At 34.6% G+C, this 19,346-nt stretch overlaps 1 protein-coding gene across 1 annotated transcript; it reads left to right on the top strand.

Annotated features, from left to right (window-relative positions):
• The first annotated feature begins 316 nt into the window (after positions 1-316).
• Positions 317-18,883, top strand: LOC149954597 (uncharacterized). Its single transcript, XM_090169978.1, has 5 exons — positions 317-344; positions 1,639-1,856; positions 2,457-2,752; positions 6,299-6,411; positions 18,522-18,883. Exons 1-5 carry the CDS (start codon positions 317-319, stop codon positions 18,881-18,883), a joined length of 1,017 nt encoding a protein of 338 aa, XP_090026104.1.
• The last annotated feature ends 463 nt before the right edge of the window (positions 18,884-19,346 follow it).

The following is a 19,346-nucleotide window of genomic DNA, read 5'->3' on the forward strand; positions in this document are numbered from 1 at the left end:
CTTCGATCTTGGATTGCCCCGCCTCCAACTCACATCGGCTGACGCGGCAAAATGCACGCGTGTACTGTAAAATTATATATCCATTTAACACTATTATAAATCAAATATTTCATAGGCAAGCTCGTATTTTGATTTTTGACTTCGACGTCTCTTGGGAGAAATCGCTGTTAAAGCATAGCTTACGTACGATTCTAACTTATAGGGAGCTGGTACTTATAAACTTATGCTTTTAGCTTTTTTTTAAAAAAAACAATTTCCTTCTTTTGACATGAAATATGAAAAGTAATCGTCCCCGATCAAGTCATTCAAAAACTGGATGTATGAGGCCAGATCATTCGTGAAAAGTAAAAAAATTATAATTTTCTTTTACAATTTATTACAAAAGTATCCACATAAAGCTTACATATTTCAGTGCAATGACTATTGAAATCAAATTACTTGTAAGAAAATGAAACTGAAAACAAGAAGGTGATCAGTCCCTTGTATTTTTAGTCCAAGACCCCCCCCCCTCCCGGTTCCAACGCCCCTATGCAGCGGCAGGGCATATGGAGGGCTACTGCCCAACCAGAAATTTCTTTCTAATATAGCAAGTTTTCTCTAGCTTCTAAAGCTAGAACTCCTTCTGCTCCCCACCGCCGTATTGCTAGCTTTGCCTACGGCCTCGCAAACCCAAAAGCCATTATTGTCGAAAGCGATATTATAAACATCTGCTTGTACTCATTTAATATGACATGGTATACTAATGAATCATACAACTAACAAGTGTAAATGGACACTACGCTTCAACTAATGTCACTGTCTGTTGCTTGCAGATTTGGTTTGTTTTATTGGCCCTGTTGTTCCTCCTTGCAATATCTTCTTCAGTTTTTGACTTCGCCACTGATTTCTTCAACGGTATTAAGACGAAAAATAAAAAAGCGGCCATCGAGAACAATTTCTGGATGTACTTAGCGACATTTTTCTTAGAAGGTACGCGGACACAAAAAACTAATTGTATCATACGTAACATATCAAAAATAAATACCTCTGGAAATATCTTGATTTTGGTATCCGTTCCACCGTCTAAACTTACGATACGATCACGCTAGCGATTGCAACCAGACTTTATTGTGAATTTTCTTAGCTTTTATTGGTCAAATCTTGCATGTGAACCGACACAAACTGGGGTTAAAGGTCGAGTGTCAGCGGTGCTTTAGACAGAAAAGGATGTTTAAAAATTTGGTTACGTCAAACAGTGGTGGTGAAGTAATTTCAAACACCACTCAATGCATTGGAAGCTCATATAATAGTGGCCTGAAAATTCTCAGATAATTAAACGGGCGTGATTTATGGATTTTCGCTAGCTCCGTGTTACGTTAATACGTTGATTCGGAACTAAGCGTCTTTTTTAAAGATCTAATAGCGTTATTTTATGGGGAACTAGCTTGGTTATATGTATTAAATGACAATTTGTCCAAGATCTTCGGTGAAGAACTAAGTGACGTTTCTTAATTTACATTCGAAGTAGCTTAAATCGCACCCGTTTCTCCAATATAGTTTATAGATTATAGTAGTAAAGAGCCTTTATACTATTGTTACATAATTTCAAATTAAACGAAACTTTACACATTTACATGTTAATTGTCTATCTATATTAAGGAACACCAAGAGCACCCACAAATCAGAAAAATCGTTTCATCTTTGGAGTTTGGTTGATGGCAGTTCTGATTATGGTGAATGCTTTCACTTCTCTCTTCAAGTCGGCCCTGATGATCAAAGGACCCGATGACACCATGTACACTCTTAAGGACCTCTCGGAAAGACCTGATCTCACCGTTTACTTGCGCAAATCAGGATACGAAGAGAAATTCTTTGAAGTTAGAGCTTCTTCTTACTGATTAACCACCTGGCTCGCTAAGCCAATAGGTGCCAGTTTAGCCGCCTCGAATCAAAAGCAGAATTGAACTGCCATGTCATCGTAGACCAACGCATTCTGACGCGTTACGCCATGTAAACTATGGCGTTCAAAGCGCCATCTTTTCCAGTTCCTGTTAATGAAAAATCCGCTCTTTAACATGGCGTTACCTTTAATGTGTTTTGTATGAGGTATTACTAGATATCATAGTTAAACTGCTCCTTTATTTATTTTTATTTGAAATGATGTTGTTTTGTTTAATATATCTATCTTGTGGAACTCCTGGTCAATAGCAGGAAGTTAGAAAACTCTTACGATGACCCAGTCACAGGGTCATCAGGCACTAACACGGTCATATCCTCACCATATACGACGATTTAAATTTATCGCGAGTTTAAAAGAACAAAGGCGAGCCCTTAGGAAAATCATTTAAAGTTGAGTTTCTATTAAATTATTAAGCCTAACATCTTGAAAACATTACGACCGCAAAGTTGATTTCACAAATCCTAAATATTCCGTTAGTCAATCATTATTTGAATTTCAATTAATTTCTTTATCTCAGGAATCACCTTTGGAAAGAAATAAACAAATCTGGAGAAATATTTTGGCCCAAGACAAACAGGGCCTTAAACATGGCAGTTACATTTTTCAAAGAAACTTGTACGATGTAGTCAAAGCGGGAACTGCAGTGTTAATGTCGCCGATGGAAGTGACAAAAACTGTGGCGCAGACGTTCTGTCCCGCGATGGAAGGCACACGTCGTTTCTATTTCATCCGAGAAGAAGCGTTTTCCGGCGTTTCCGCCTTCTACACGGCCACCACTTTTCCGGATGATTTATTTAATGAAATAAATAAAAGGTAAGATTTCATAAATTATCAGAGATAATATATCTCTAAGTGATAAGTTTACATTCCCCTTTCGCTACTCTACAGTAAAGGTCGATCAAGTTGTGATTTTTTAGCTAATTCCTCCACCAAGAATTTATATACTTTTATATAGGAATATACTATGTTGACACGATTCGCGGGCATCCGTGGCACGAGAGGTGCCAAAAAAAAAACAGTCGGGCCGACTGAAATCAATGGGGTCGGCCCGTATGCTGATTTTCATAGTCAGGTTACTGAACTTGATGTCCGAGCCAACGGCAATGGAAACTGGTGGATTATTAGCCGACCCTAAAATAACTAGTCATTTAGCAGGCGACTGAGATACGGTTCGACGCTTTACCGACTTCGAGACAATTCATAAAATATTTATCATAAAGTAGTCGGCTAAGAATCGGTTTTGGAGCTCTATAGACTCACAGCCGTCTCAAAAATGACTACCTGTATAGTGGTCGGATATGAAACGACTTTGAGACATTGTTGACCCCAGCCTACTAAAAAACGACTGCCTAATAAGATAAAAATGGCTATAAGTCAGAGAAATTCCGGACACCCTGTATACACCCTGGGTGTATATTAGTTTTAATGATATCGGATGATTATCGAGAAAATTCATAGTTCCTACACAGAACTTGACTTTCGATGAAATTATCTTAACGTTCGTTTTCAACGGAAGCAAAACTTAAAAGATGTCGGATTAATACCGACCGCCTTGCAATAATTGGTGAAGAGTTTCACTATATATTGCAATGGACTACTCGCATATAGGGCACCCTGGATGGATATTAATTTACTTCATATCTTATTAATTAAAATATTCGTTAGCAATTAGTAAAATTTATTGTTTAATAATTTTAAAATATAAAGAGAGACGACAGTCGAAAACAATTAACATATATTACATAGGTGTTACCTTATACGTTTGAAACCTAGCTATCAGTAGCTTTTTAAAAACGGCATGTTTTTGGAGGCGGGATGCAATAATAAAAGGGCACAGTTCAGTTTCCTCTTTGAAAAATACTACTATACAGGTAGTATTACTTGAGTTAGCTGAGAGTCGACAAAGAGTTTAATCCGTTTCATATCCGACCACTATAGTAATTTTTGAGTCGGCTGGGAGTCGACAAAGTGTCAAAGTCGTTTCATATCCGACCACTATACAGGTAGTAGTTTTTGAGTCGGCTAGAAGTCGGTAAAGCGTCGAACGGTATCTCAGTCAACTACTATCTGACTAGTTATTTTAAGGTCGGCTAGCGGTCAAACTTCGACTGCTTGCCTTTCTATTGACTTTCACCACCTCATTGCCAACTTCGACTCCTAGCCGACCTTAAAATGGAAACCCAATGCTACTGGTGCTTCTAACGTGTTGGAAGAAGTCCTTCTTAGGGAACCAACGAGATGCCAGGGTGATTTAATTTGTGCAAAAGCTTACTTTTCGAGTATGAGGATTATTCGGAGTAATGCTAAAAATTGTCTCAACCTGAAGTATATTAAGTAGTAACTATTGGTCCCAAAAGTACTCCACTTTCGGCTACTGTTGTAAGAAATCAAACTTTGGCGCAAAGTGAAGCGCAAAAATACTTACACCAGAAACTATTGGTCAGTGTAACAAAAGTGCTACATTTTTGGGCCCGAAAAAATGTGGCAAATCTACAATATGACGTGAAATGGCGGTTTTCTAAACAAGCATTTCACCGCTTCAAAAAGTGTGTTGCATTTTTAACGTAATAACAATCTAATAATTTGCTGCTAAACATTCAAAAAACGAAAATAAAGTGGTTACCTTCATTGCAGTCCAATTTTCGTAACTTTCTGTATTTAGAAACAAATTAGACCAAAACAAATTGCCCATTGCTATAATTACACTGGCTTTAGTGGTGTGTACTACACCAGATAAAATCTAGAAAATTTGGACTACACTTTCCGATACACTGAATACTCTTACGTCGTTAGTGTAGCCTATAGATTCCACGAAATTTTTTCCTATTTAACGAAACCTTAGACCAAGAAACACAGGGACGTCGCACGGTAGATATTTCGCGCCCGAAGCTTCGTTGCGGCTGCCTATTTCCTATTTCTCTCGCGCTGTGTCGCTAGTAGCGAAGGCGAGTCAATTTTTATTGGCTATTTGAGTCACGTGCACAGCCCTACAATCTGTCAGCACGCGGCCTGCAACAGAATGGCTCCAAAAAACGAAATTTCCGGTATGTTTTTTAATATTTGTGTCCCTAAAATATTAAAAAAATATTAAATAATTTTAAAATATGTAACTCTTATCTGATTATTTTTTTTCAAGTTCGTTAAAAAACGTTATTTTTATCTCTCATGGATGGCGCCTATTGACTATCTGTATCACCTAACCCTCCTCTCCCTACCGCAGCCGCAACAAAGTCCCGCCGAAAAATAAAGCGTTGGGTATGCTATGAGCGAGACGTCCCTGTGTTTCTTGGTCTAAGGTCTGTCTGTCAGGCCTGCGAACGCGTTCGCATTTTCGGGGCAAAGGGTAATCGCTGCGTACGCAGTTTCTTAGAATTAGGGAAAAGGTTTTTCCAAAAGGGCCCGTTTTTGTTGTCATTGGGTGTAGTATAAATATTTTTCAATTTGCGTTAGTACCGGGCGGGATTCGAACCCGAGCCCTCCTGCACGTCAGGTGAGCATTCTAACGCAGAACCACGGATACTTTGTACACTTCACTGAAAATTAGAAACTCTTCCGAGGAGAGGTATATTTTGGCTTGCCAACTTGTTTAAATAATGAATTTTTCGTCCCATACATTTGAATCTTTGTTATCAATATCCCCGGAAAAAAGAATAGTAAAAACGATGATTTAACTGTTTCTGATAATTGTAAGTGAATGTTTAAACCAAGGCTTAGTTCACTTTGTAAAGTTTGTATATTTTAAATTTATTTTACCCATAGCAGTGTTATAAAAGGCCATCTTAACGCTTAGACGAAACTGGTGTGTTTTACAATGAATAAGTTAGCTGATATTTTTAAATTTTTAAGCCATTTTTATTAAATTTTCATTATTTGACTATTATGATAGTGTAGCGTAACAGTTTATTGTAGTTCAATTTACTTTTAATATATTCGTAATTATGGAGAGAGAACAGTTTACACAAGATCGTTCCGAGTAAGAAACTATTCACCACAAAGAAATTCGAAAGCCACCAACGGATGTTTGACATTTCCAACATTATTTATATCAAAAATTCATATTAGTTTAGTTAATTTTAATTATTCAATCTTTAAAAGAGATTAGTCATTTTCTACGTCCGCCCGTAAAACTGTAGGGATAGCTGACCTTGTAGCTAGGCCAAGACATAACAGGAGTAGCAATGAGAGCCGTAGAGAAAGCCCAGATATTTTCTTTGTCTGTCTGGAAACTTTGCAGCCGTGATACGCCTGCCTCGAAGGTCACTTCTTTCTTTATTTACGCGTGTTCTGTTACAGATTAATATTTTCTTCTGGTTTTATATCTAGGGGGTGTTGTTGTTCACTAAATGGTTTTATTTGTAGAGTTCGATGGATCGTCGAAGGCAATCTATTTCCTCGGTGGTTACAAGAATCGTACAAAAACTATTCAAGAAATTGCTTAACAACTGAAATTTCTATCAACCATGAGAATATGGGTTTGGCGTTTAAACATCTCAGATCGTTGTTTTTTCTTACAATTTGTTTGCAGTGCTCCTGTTGCTTTGTGCTTTTCATTGAAATATTACACTATAAAATACTCCAATTTATGAAATAGGATTTGATGCTCAAGCAAAAAGAGTTAAACATTGGTCATAGCACTCACCTCAATGAAAAAAAGTACAAAACAATGATGTTTCGATGAAATTACAATTTGTATATTTGTTCACAGTAATATTTATATATATACCATAAATTTTTCTGGCGATATTTATTTAAAAAATTAAATTTATGACATAAGATACCTATTAAATGAAGTGCTTTTACTAAACCTTTACTCTAATTATGGAAAAATTATTTCCCTTTCAGGAAAGAGTATGAGTTTAAATTGACTTTCGACTTTCTTAAAGATAGTGCATAGAAAGATCGGCTGCTAACACGCCCTTCTGTTAAGGATTCTGACAGAAATCTGAAATTAGGTAATACACCATAAATATGTAGCTTTAAGGCCTCGAAAATTAGTAATAGCGACGCTTTCAATGCCTAAAGGGGTGCTCAGACTATACAACTTTTAAAGATCTATTAATTTGGCCACCAAACATTCAACTAATTGGCGCTGAGTTCAGCAATGGGAACAGCTAACGTTGGTACACTTTTTGGTGGACCAACAAGCAACGTTTTACGTTAGGTGACTGATTTTAGTGTTAAAAATTTGCTTGAGACAGTGGCGTAGATAAGGCCCCCGCAGACCCCGCAGTGCGGGGGGCCCCCGGAGCTTTAGGGGCCCCCTAATTTTATATCAAAGTATATACTAGATACCGGATAAAATTCCGAATATTGTTTTGCGGGGGGGTCTCGCGGGTCTTAGCTACGCCACTGGCTTGAGATATACCACTTTATGAAATTTAACCAATGAAATAAGGCTTTTTCAATATTCTTAATTTTATACGACAATAAAAATAAGAATAATTTTTTAAAAAAGCCAAATGGTAAGCCTTCGTGCGAACAATTGTTGTTATTGTTCTCCACAAAAATTGTTTGGTGAAAAATTGCGAAGAGCGTAGGTTGACCAAGTAATTGGTATATCGGATATGAACAACTAATTTGACTCCCAGAGAATTGCAAAGTCTGAAAGGTACTTTAGTTTCAAAACTTGATGTCTCAAATAATATTTGAGAAAAAATATAATTTAAAAAAGTGTTACTCAATTTTTTATTGATTAAAAATTGATAATTTGAAACTGTATTTACACTATTTAGAATATTTCAATGTAAATGTGATTATATCTTCTTTAAGTTACTTGGAGTTTTGTTATTAAAGACTCTCGTTCAATTGTGCTAAAATATTAAATTTATAAATCAACGACCTCTCATTTTATGTAACTGTTCTCGTAATTTCGAATAACACGTTCCATGACACAATTTTTAAGTCACCCTCGAGTATTGTTGGATGAAGGTTGTGGAACACAATGATCAATATTGTTTGAAGATAAAATAAGCGAAAAAAACAGTTTTATTTGATTATTCACATGACATGGAATTTAGGTAAAACTTACTTTAATTGTAGCTCAACATAACATTTCATGGTTTAAATTTAAGAGTTTGACGGTGGAATGTGAAATTGTTTCTAAAAAGAATCCTAACAGATGAACAAAGAATGTGTAGGTGGAACCTTATTCATCTCGATTTTCCCAGAAGAAAAACCACGCCCCTCGCCACTTTTGCAGTTAAGATGGGACAATCGAAAGCTTTCTCACCATGTACTGGGGAATCATGAAAACAGAGGCTATAGTTGCCGACGCATATTCTTTGTGAACCTAATTATTATTTGAACATAATTTCTATCACTCTTCTTAAAATAGAGAGGAATTTCCTATAGCTTAAATATATACTGTCAAGCTTTGCAGTTTTTGAAGCAAATCCAGTTTCATTTGACCGTACACTACGCCGTTGGTAATTGCCAGTCCCAAATACGATACCATTTCAGCCTTTCTCAATTGTTGTGGGTATTTTAACTTGTAAAAGTTTGGCTTGAAGAGGGACCACTGTCCGAAAGCTCACCGTGTTTATTTTATTGTAAATAAATTTTAAAACTTTTAGTCATGAAGTATCCTGACTCTTTATTATTTTAATAACTATAACGCCATGACTTTAAATCGATTTAAAATTAAAGATGAAATAAAATAAAACCGTGCAAAATATCCTTATTAATCCTTAAAATATATTTTAAATAAGATTGGCAGTACAGGGTTTATAAGAAAAACTTTGGCGCTCAATTAATGAATTTAATTATTCAAAATATTTCTGAGCACTTTGAGCAAAATATCTGTTCTTCATTTTGTGCCTTTAGATTTACTTTATGCTCCAGTCGCGTAGTCAAGGAGGGCTGTCAAACCCCCCTTGTACGTACCTTTGACTGTACTAAGTGTTAACCCCCTTCTCGACCCCTCTGAACCTTTACATAGTGCTATGATATAACAATAATAATACATAAGTAAACCGTTTAGTGGGTAAAATCAAACCACTTATGATTGATAAATTGAACGCAAAAATTGTAAACCCGAAACGGTTTTTTAATAACCTATAAAAGGTTTCATCATGGACTTAGCAATTTCTTATGGACTTAACTTATTCCGTTTCGTTTCAATAATGTAATTATTTTTGACGTTTTTTATCACACCATGATAAAACCTTTATCAAATTAGAAATGTTTTAGTGGCCAAGTTAGATCTAAATCGTAGAACTTACTTTCTTCTTAGAAATCCAATTAATTTCAAATAAATAGTTTTTAATGTTCATTCATAAAAACGGCAACCCATACAAAATTTGGCACAAAATCCAATCCAATTTTTATTTTATGATTAGGAATTAAAAAACCGAAAAAATAGTATTGTTTCATTTAGTTTTCTCGCCAAATAAGAAGATCAACGGCTTGATAAATGTCATTTTGTTGGCTCTCAGACCATTCTAATATTTATTTCAAGGAGAGATAATTCTTTCCAGCTGTCAACACACACATTTATAGATTTAAAGCTACAATCTAAAAAAATAAAAATAAAATGTTTAAATTAAAACCAGTATTGCTTTTATTTTTGTAGATTAAATTGAGACTTAAATATTCAATATTTTCGCAGTTTAAATTGAGACTAAAATTAATATTATATTTGCAGCTAATAACATGTGTAAAATAACCCTAGCAATATAAGCTTAAATTTAATCTTAAACAAGACTAAATTTAGAGGAGGAATATCAGACTTAAATTAACCGTTATAAGGAGTCTTAAATAAGACTTTTGCAGATCTGAAATAAATATAAAATAAAGATGTATTTGGGACTGTGGCCGTTTCAAAAAGTCTAAGATAAGTTTTATTTTGGCCAACTTCTTTGAAACTTAAACCAAAATATAGCAACTTTAAATAAGTCTCGATTTTCACTCTAAATAAGAATGATTTAAGTCTGAAACAAGGATGAATTTGGGACTGTGGCAACTTAAAAGGAGTCTGGTTTTATATTTAAAAATACAGCTTCGATTTTGGTACGGGAATGTTCAAAAGAGGAAAATTAGTTACTTAAAATATAAGAATTGAGCGATGCCATCTATTCGCAACCGAAAACTATCACTATCATGATTTCTTTGGGTTGCCTTCGAAAACTAGATAGGTAGCTTAACAGCGTTTGGCCGCCAGTAGCGTGGGGCTTTTTATATTACGGAATTACGCGTACCGTTAATATTAGCTTTTATTAAAATTGAAGACTAATAAGTGTTTTCTTGATGTTACCACAGAGCAATTATGACTACCAGATTTAGCCATTTTTCTCTAATTTGACAAAAACAGAGGCTACCTCATTGGTGCTACCCCCGAGGAGCACATAAGGCAGCGCCAGCTACTCTTTTCGGTCGCGAACTCCGAAAACCATTTTAATTGTGTCGAAATATTTCCGTAAATAAATTTAAATATATTGAGCAACATTCAGTTAAATCTCATCTAAAAGTATGTAATTGAATTTTTACTTTAAAAAAAACCAGTTATCTGGGAATATTTTTAGAAGCGTGAGATTATGTTTGACAGCGTTAACCGTTCAGACTTCTGACTTTCATTTACGATTTTAAGGGAGTGCTTTTAGCTTAGAATTTAATGAACAAAATCATTTGTATCAAGTACTTTAAGCAAAGAGAAGGAATATTTTAATTTTGATAAACTATAAAAAAATTGCCAGACCTATTCGCGATGTAATATTTCCATAATCCAAAAAACAGATTTTTACCAAAATTGTGCGCATGATAAAACAGGAATAAATATTTTTAAGTGAGTTTTGACAATTTAAGGACACAAGGAAATATTTTATGACCTAAGGAAACTTTCTACATGTATTCTATTTATCAATTGAGGTAAATTTGTATTAACGAACTAATTTTAAAAGAAACTTGGAACCACTATTTGGTGAGTTTTGAAATATTTTAAAATTTACCATAATTGGAAACCTTACCTTTATCTTCCTTAAATTTATTGAAGCAAATGATATCGTACATCAATTTAACGCTTTGAAATATTAAAAAACAATTTGCATTCTGGGTGGTACACGCTGTTACTTTGTCAAACATAACCCTACGATCCTAAAAATAATCCTTAATAATTGATTCTAAAATTTAACGTTTCAAAATAAGAAAATTGTAATTTTCATTTTTAAAATATGAAATATTTGAAATACCAAATGGACATTTTTAAGGACAATTGACTAAGGGCCTGGTGCAGAGACGTTTTTAAGAATCGCAAAATAGCGATTCCTTGCTAAATTAACAGAAAGGGGGCGTGGTTTCGGAAAATCGCGAACTTCGCTCCAAATCAGTGTGCAGAGACATCGCGATCGCCAAATAAACATGAATACGTTCTGTTTATTTTGTGAGAGGTCTACGGCAGTCGCTAGCCGCCCAAAAGCTCGCTAAAACAATGGCGGATTCCGGTACGCAAAGAGCTCGGGAAATAAATTGGAAAGTAAACGCTTTTTACCTACTTTAATAAGATAAATAATACAACACGATAGATAAGAATCTTTTAAATTATAAAAATTTTAGTTTCTAGCTCATTATCGCTTTCCGAAAAATGTTTTTGTCGAATTATTGTCAGAGCCAAGGCCTAACCACAATCACGTTTTACGAAACACTAAAATAAGCCAGCCACTCTTAGCAACTTTACAGGTAAGAATAAATTATAAAAGGGAATCTTATACATTACTACTTTGGCTGTATTCTAAGCCTTGGTTTATTTATAGGTCCTTATTTGCTGGTAGTGTATGCAGTGGGTTTAAACTAATGATTAAGTAATGCCATGGTGAATTGGTTCAGTGTATCAAAGATCTTTAGCTATCAACAAGCGTTTATACCAATTCAACTACCGAGAAGAAACCTTTCCTCAGGTAGACTAGGAGTTGCGATAAAAGATGTATTGGAATATTCAAGTTTATTTGGCATGCATCAAGAGCGTATCGAGCCAATTTGATGTATTACCTTAAAAGTGTTTGTCAGTTAATTATATATACACGCTTATATCATTTTCTTCCATTTTTTCCTTGACTAGGCTATGTAAATGCCAGATAATTAGGTAAAACAACAACTTATATAAAATCAATATAGGATATTTAGCTAGAAATTGCTTGAGAAAGTTACCAATTTTTGTACACTCGTGAAATTGCTGTTTTTTTATTTATAGATTTATGTTATACACACAGAGGAAAAACGCTGTTTTTTTAACAGCAAGGTACTGGCGTCCGTAGATGCCAGTAATGTGCTGTTTTTATAACAGTGAATCGACATTGTTAAAATAACAGAGGAAATGATTGTTTATTTTTAAACAACTTCGCTGTTTTTGCAACAACATTTTGGTAGATTTTTAACATCAAATTCAGAATAATAAACGGTTGCATATATTGTTCCAATGGTGTTTGCTACTGTTTGGTTAACTGTCAATTACTGTTTTTTTTTGTAAACATCTCGCTGTTTTTGTAACAACATTTTGGTAGATTTTTAACATCAAATGCCGTATAATAAACGGTTGAATATATTGTTCCAATGGTGTTTGCTACTGTTTGGTTAACTGTCAATTACTGTTTTTTTTTTGTAAACATCTCGCTGTTTTTGTAACAACATTTTGGTAGATTTTTAACATCAAATGCCGTATAATAAACGGTTGAATATACTGTTCCTATGGTGTTTGCTGCTGTATGGTTAACTGTCGGTTACTGTTTTGTTTTCTAAATACCTTGCCATTTTTATAACAGCTTTATGCTGCATTTTAACATAACCTGCAGCTCAATAAACCGTTGCATATATTTTACAATGGTGTTTGCTGCGGTTTTGTTAAAGGCCTAGTTTCAGATTATTTCATCCTCCAGTGTCGGTCACCTCGTAATTAGGACTTCTCAAGCGCATTGTCACTGCTGACAATTTTGACAGCACTAACAAAACCGGACTTAATTCCTCCACATGGAGATATAGGGAGAGCGAGCGGTCCCGTCGCTATAAATGGTTTGGTTTTGAGGGGGAAGAGAAAAAGGTGTTTGAATCGTTTTTCGAGTAAGGGGGGTGAACCTTTAACTGTCGATTATTTTTTTTATTAATACCTTTCTGTTTTTACAACAGCTTTTTGCATCACCTCCAGTATACTGTTCTAATAGAGTTAGCTGCTGTTTAGTCAATTACTGGTTTTTTAAATACCGATAGCTTCATTAATTACAATGCTCACTTTTTCTTGGAGCTGTTTGCTGTTTTAAGAACAGTAGATAGTTACTATTGCAACTATTTAGGCAATGTATATAGCACGGTGTCTGCTGTTTTCAAAACACTTTATTGCCAAATTAACGATAACTTAAAACTGTTGAATACAAATTTGTTACTACTGACCATTACAATACGCAGCCCCTCTAAAACAGTCTTCAGACTGTTTTAGAGGAGCTGCTTTTAAAAAGTTATATTATAAATAAGAAAAAAATCTAGCGTTTTTAAAAAAGTACATATTTTCTAAAAATAAAAAATAAAAACAGAACAGTCGTTTTGAAATTTTATTAGATTTTCTAACACAAATTTAGTAATCTTCTAAATTTCTGGAAATTAAAATAAAGTATATTAGTGATTTTATCAGATAATTATGACATGTTAATAATTAACACACTTTTCATTGGTCCAGTCGTAGTTCCGTATTTTTGTTATTAGAGATAGGACCTTTGAGTTTGTTGGAGGTGGCTTTTAAAATCCCTTGCACTTTTCATTTGGATTTATTTTTGCCACATATTTTAAAATCATAGATTAAATATATTAACAAAATGCAATTGTGAGAAGTTTATAAAACTTCCCAAAAATACTGTTTACAATTAAAACATAACTTTACCTCTGAAGGAATTCCAATGTGCATTTGCACTCTTCCGGGTACTCTATGTTCATCGTGTATTACCAAGTCTATCGAAGCAAAACCTTATTTACGTCCGAAAGTAGGTAACGAGATTGTCCATGAACCACGGCGATCTGTTTTAAACATCTCTCCGACCGAAGCCGAGAGCCCGACACAGCAGTCTGACAGTGTCCCGTGAACAAAGTTCAATGCTAGACTAGCGGTAGCGCGGTTTTTACCCGCTTGCACTCGATGTTAACTTCCTAAAAGCTTTATCTCGAAATCGAAACTACAAATAACGCCGTAGGCCTATGACGCATCCTGTAAAAAAATTCCAAGGTTTAAAAGATAGCTATCCAACGGCAAAAGTAAAAGAATTAATCTAAGTTGTCACTGCAGTGAGGTTCCGAGCGGTACATTTTTCCTTTTTAAAACATTTTTGATTTTGAATACGTATTTGAAAATATATGACACGAAAATCATTTTTGATATTTTTGGCATATATTTAGTATATTTTAAATTTTGGGGATTGTTTAAAATTAAACTATTACAAATTTTCTGCGTCTCTCCGAAATCCCCTTGTAAAATTTATTTTATTATACCCCATAAGACTTATATCAAGCCCTCGTGTTACCAAACAGGAAAAGAAATTTACAGAAATCATTAAGCTGGTAAAGTTTTTTTTAACTTCTAGCGCGGTTGTGGAACGGTTATTTAGCACAATCATAAGTAACATAATAACAATAAGAATGACAATTAACATACATTTTCATGTAACCAATTTTCGGAGTTATTCAGAGCCTCCTGGTGTCGAAAGTAGGCTAGGCTTGGAATACACTACTACCCAGGAGTTGTAAGTTCAACTCGAAGCTGGGCGAGAGTGTCAGTGATGAAAATATGTTTCATTATAAACTTAGCATCGAATCAATAGCCAGTGTCGTACTTATTGTTATTATGTTACTTATGTACAATGAATAACATTAAAACTGAAAAAAGAAATGCTTTTATAAAATCCGACACTTTCAGCGTTGATGCCTATGAAATACGGTATGAAGCGAAGAAATGAATGGATTGTAGACTATTAATTTGAACCAAAGCTAATAGTCTTATATAAAAAGGTATCGCAACTAGTAGTGAATCAGTTGAAATTATGCATAATGATAAAATTGTACCTATTAATTAAAGAAAATAAATGTCTCGAATGAAAATAGCACATAATAAAGAAATTTTACGTATTGAATAAAATATAAAAAGGATTTTCCCGCTTTTTTTAGGGATTTTTTGGGGGAAGTTCAGTTTGAGTGACTTTTGGTCTTCAGCGAGTGGAAGCCCTGCTTTGAAATCTACGTGTTTAGTGGAATGTTTTTTGTACTTTTACTGTTTATTTTCGAGTTTTCATAACACAATTGGCCTGTAGGCTACTAGGGATTGATTTGGTGAGGGGTTGGTTTTTAGGAAACTTTGTACAGTTGCGCTTATTAAAAACAAGGATCGTGTAAACTAAATACAGGTTTTTCATTCAAACCACACCAACACTGCAATACTTGGTTATAATGCACGAACTTTGCATTTTTTTAATGTCGGTCTCTTGAAGCCTAGTCTAAGCTATCTGTTTATTTAGTGCTGATTTTTCTATCAATCCGCGCAGTAAGGTTAGCTGTTAGGTAAGGTTAATTTATTCCAATTAACTTTTCGCGCCACCTAGTAGTGATTTTTGGAACCTGTGGAAATCTATAGGGGCACCTAAAAATTTAAATAAATAAATATCGTGCTGTTATTTAAAAAATCTTGTGCCGAATATTGAAATATCGCGCTGACATTAAAATCTCGTCACTTTCTCGTGTCGAGTTTTAATCTATAAAAATATTAGTTAATTTTTAAATGCTAGGTGTTTTTATGATAAATATATTAGTTACAGTAATTTTTTACTAATCAATAAAGCTCGTGACTTATTTCAAATAGTTTTTAAATCGCACTCTTTTATTTTATCGTCAGTCTATTTTATTGAGGGAACGTTATATTTAGTTTGAAGTCACGTGCTGTTGCTTTGGCTGCAAGGTACTGTTTCGCTCGAAGCTCAATTTGAGGCAACATACTGTTTCGTTTGAGGCAACATACTGTTTCGTTTGAGGCAACGTACTGTTTCGTTTGAGGCAACGTACTGTTTCGTTTGAGGCAACGTACTGTTTCGTTTGAGGCAACGCACTGTTTCGTTTGAGGCAACGTACTGTTTCGTTTGAGGCAACGTACTGTTTCGTTTGAGGCAACGTACTGTTTCGTTTGAGGCAACGTACTGTTTCGTTTGAGGCAACGTACTGTTTCGTTTGAGGCAACGTACTGTTTCGTTTGAGGCAACGTACTGTTTCGTTTGAGGCAACGTACTGTTTCGTTTGAGGCAACATACTGTTTCGTTTAAGGCAACGTTTGGTGTATCTTGTAGCAATTTACTGTTCCAAAGGGAGTAGTGTAATGTTTATTTGTATACCATTATATTGTTATTTTTGAAAAAGCTTACTGTTATTATTACACCAATTATTTTTGTCTCATAAAACACTAACGCATTGTGAATTTAACTGCAAGTTGCAATAAAGTATCGCAAACCACAAACTATTGTTTTTTGAGAACCCATAACTTTTAAATTAACAGTATGTAGAAGTTCTTTTAAGTGCTACAAACTGTGATTGCAAAAAACAGCATAATGTTGTATAAAATACTGTTAAAGTTGTATATTTTCCAAAACAGCAGCATGCTTTTATTTAAACCGTAGTATTTACTATTGTTTTGACAGTAAGGGATGAGTGTGTAACTAGATTTATTTTAATTGCTATCATTTAAGTTTTGAAATAAATATTTTCCTAAACCAAATGATACGGCTCATTTTCTAACAGAGAATTCTTTTCGGAAAATGTTGGCTTATAATAGTAATGAATCTTATTTTCACTCGTTATTTTATTGGTGTACCAACCATATCTTTAAACTAAAATAAGAAAACCATTAAACGGTGTAAAAAATGCAACCAATTTAATAAATAATAAGAGTAATAAAATTATATAATTAGAAGAAACTAATTTTCATGCACTATTTTATTGCTTTAAGAAAGATTTTGGATAACCTCTCATTCTTCAGAAACTGATTTGCTTTCCCTTCGGGGCTATATTATATAAATATATTTTAATAAAATAACGGATTTAACTATAATAATTATAAACCTAATAATAAAATTAGATAAAGAAAATTATTAATTAGAAGAGCCCGGATTTCATCGTCAAAATGCAAGCCAACCATAACCACGTGATAGCTTTTTGCGTCAAAAATCGAGCTCTCCTATTGGTCCGTGACTTGGGTAAAAAAATTCGTAAAAATAACAGCGTCGCCGATGAACAGGAATCGCTAAGACGTCTCTGCACCGCGATTTCGATTGCGAGGATCGCAAAATAAACAGCTCGCTAAATCGGAATCGCTAAATTGCGATCCTGTTAAAATTAACAGGAATCGGAAAACGTCTCTGCACCGGGCCCTTACTGTATTATTTTGTATTGAACGAAATATTTTAGGTGATGAAATCGACTACTGATCCTTTGAAGATGATCTAGTTTCACATCAACTCAAATAGTTTCGCAAAATTTGCATATTTGACTATTAGTTCATAGTTGATGTGGATAAAATCTCGTTAGAATCGGCAGATTCGTGGTTGCATTTAACCTTAGACCAAAAAGAAAAGGACGGCTAATAATAAATAATCAGCTAGGCTAATACGCAAGGCACCACCTTAGGCCTAAGTCATCATGCGACTTTTGAAGCCCTTAATTCAGGTGGCCGGGTTACAATGCGTAGGAGGGTGGTGGAAAGCCCTGCATGCCACGAGATCGAGCCAACAGCTCCCTACACTAACTATTACCGTTAACCTCAACAAGTTTTTATGGAAGGGGAAACCGAAGAACTCGAGGGAAAACCCCTTAAACCAGTGGGGAGAGAACTTGCAAACTCAACGCAGAAGGAGTAGTTCCGAGTTTTCACCCAGTGCCACAAGCTGGGATCGAACGTTGCTCCTCTTGCTGCGAGGCAAAAGTGCTAACCACTCCGCCACCCCACTTCTTACTCCGTCACCCCACTTCACAGGCGTGATTTAACAGAGGAACGCTGTCGCGACTCCATAGTACCATCTTTTGCCCCACGATGGCGCTAGCGTAGAGAGGTCCGAAATCATGGCTCCTAAGAAGAAAGTTCATAGACCCAATTTGGTCTCAGTTAAGTTTAAATATTTATATTTAATTGATAAATTAGAAATTTTTAGAATTGCATTTCCATACATTTGGAAGAACCGAAAAAGTAAATATAATTACTTACTACATTAAGCCTTGGACTCTTTTTAATTACAGTATTATTTTTTAATTTGAGCTAGGCAACGTAAGGAAAAGCCAACCGTTCGATATACACTATTTGGTTAGCATCCAATTTAACATTTACATTATAATCACATTAGGTTAGTTTTAACATTTAATTTACAGAAACAGATTTTGTTTGTTGCTTTGAAAATATGATAATGAAATCAATAAACAACGTAACATTGGCAAATAAGCAATTTCACACCCCAGAAGTCAAATACTGGGCAGATTTCCTAAAAATATTATGTGGTATTCCACGCAAAAACTATTGGATGGAAACACAAAATAAATTAAGGACAAAAAGGGCATAGTAGAAATGAAAACATTTCTTGACAATATACAGGTAAATCTCGTCATGTACGATATGCTAAACTTTTAAAGGGTTCGGATAAATTTTCAAGTGCTCTTAAGAGATTCGGTGTTAATTTAGTCCTGGATCAGTATTTCATTGAATTTCTGACTGTGGAAAACCAGCAGCTGGTTAAAGATACCATTTATAAAGCAAACCCAGAAAACAAACAAGTGTTGTATTATGTGGCTGGATCAGTCATGTCAAGGTTAAAAAAACAATCAAAAGAGGGCGAGATGCTGGTCATGACTTTAAAAGCAAGTGAAGAGGAGTTAACTTTGCCAAATGCATGGACAAATAGCCAGGATCGTGGAGGGTTATTACACCCATCAAAGTGCTACCTAGAACTTTTTTAGTGCAATTGTTGATGCAGTGTTCAAGTATTTTGATAGATCATGTTTCTCAAATAAGAAACAACAGGCCATAGTTGGTATTAAAGAATCTGAGAGGATTTCGAGCCAGTGGGTAAATTTTTCCAAATATGCAAATATATCAGAAAAAGGTTCAAAAATCCTCTTTGATTTAGCAATTAATACATTGCTTAAAACGTTAGCAAATGGGGAAATTAAGAAACTAAAAAATCATTACAAACAGAACACTTACGAAAAAAAACCAAGCCAAAATTAATGTTAATTCTAAAACTAGGTTAATCTTAGTTGAGCACGCATGTATTTTTAGCTATGGTACAGTATGTTCAGGTGTTGGTCCTTTATCTCCAACAAAATGCATGGGGCATATACATGTATTTTGGCCAAAATCGCTCCTATTGAGCCAAGAAATCCATTCTTTATATTTCTCTATTGGATTTGGCCAAGGAAT

Source organism: Leiobunum rupestre, chromosome 3, assembly GCF_980474605.1.
Source record: "Leiobunum rupestre chromosome 3, qqLeiRupe1.1.hap1, whole genome shotgun sequence".
In the NCBI taxonomy this organism is placed as follows: Eukaryota; Metazoa; Arthropoda; class Arachnida; order Opiliones; family Sclerosomatidae; genus Leiobunum; species Leiobunum rupestre.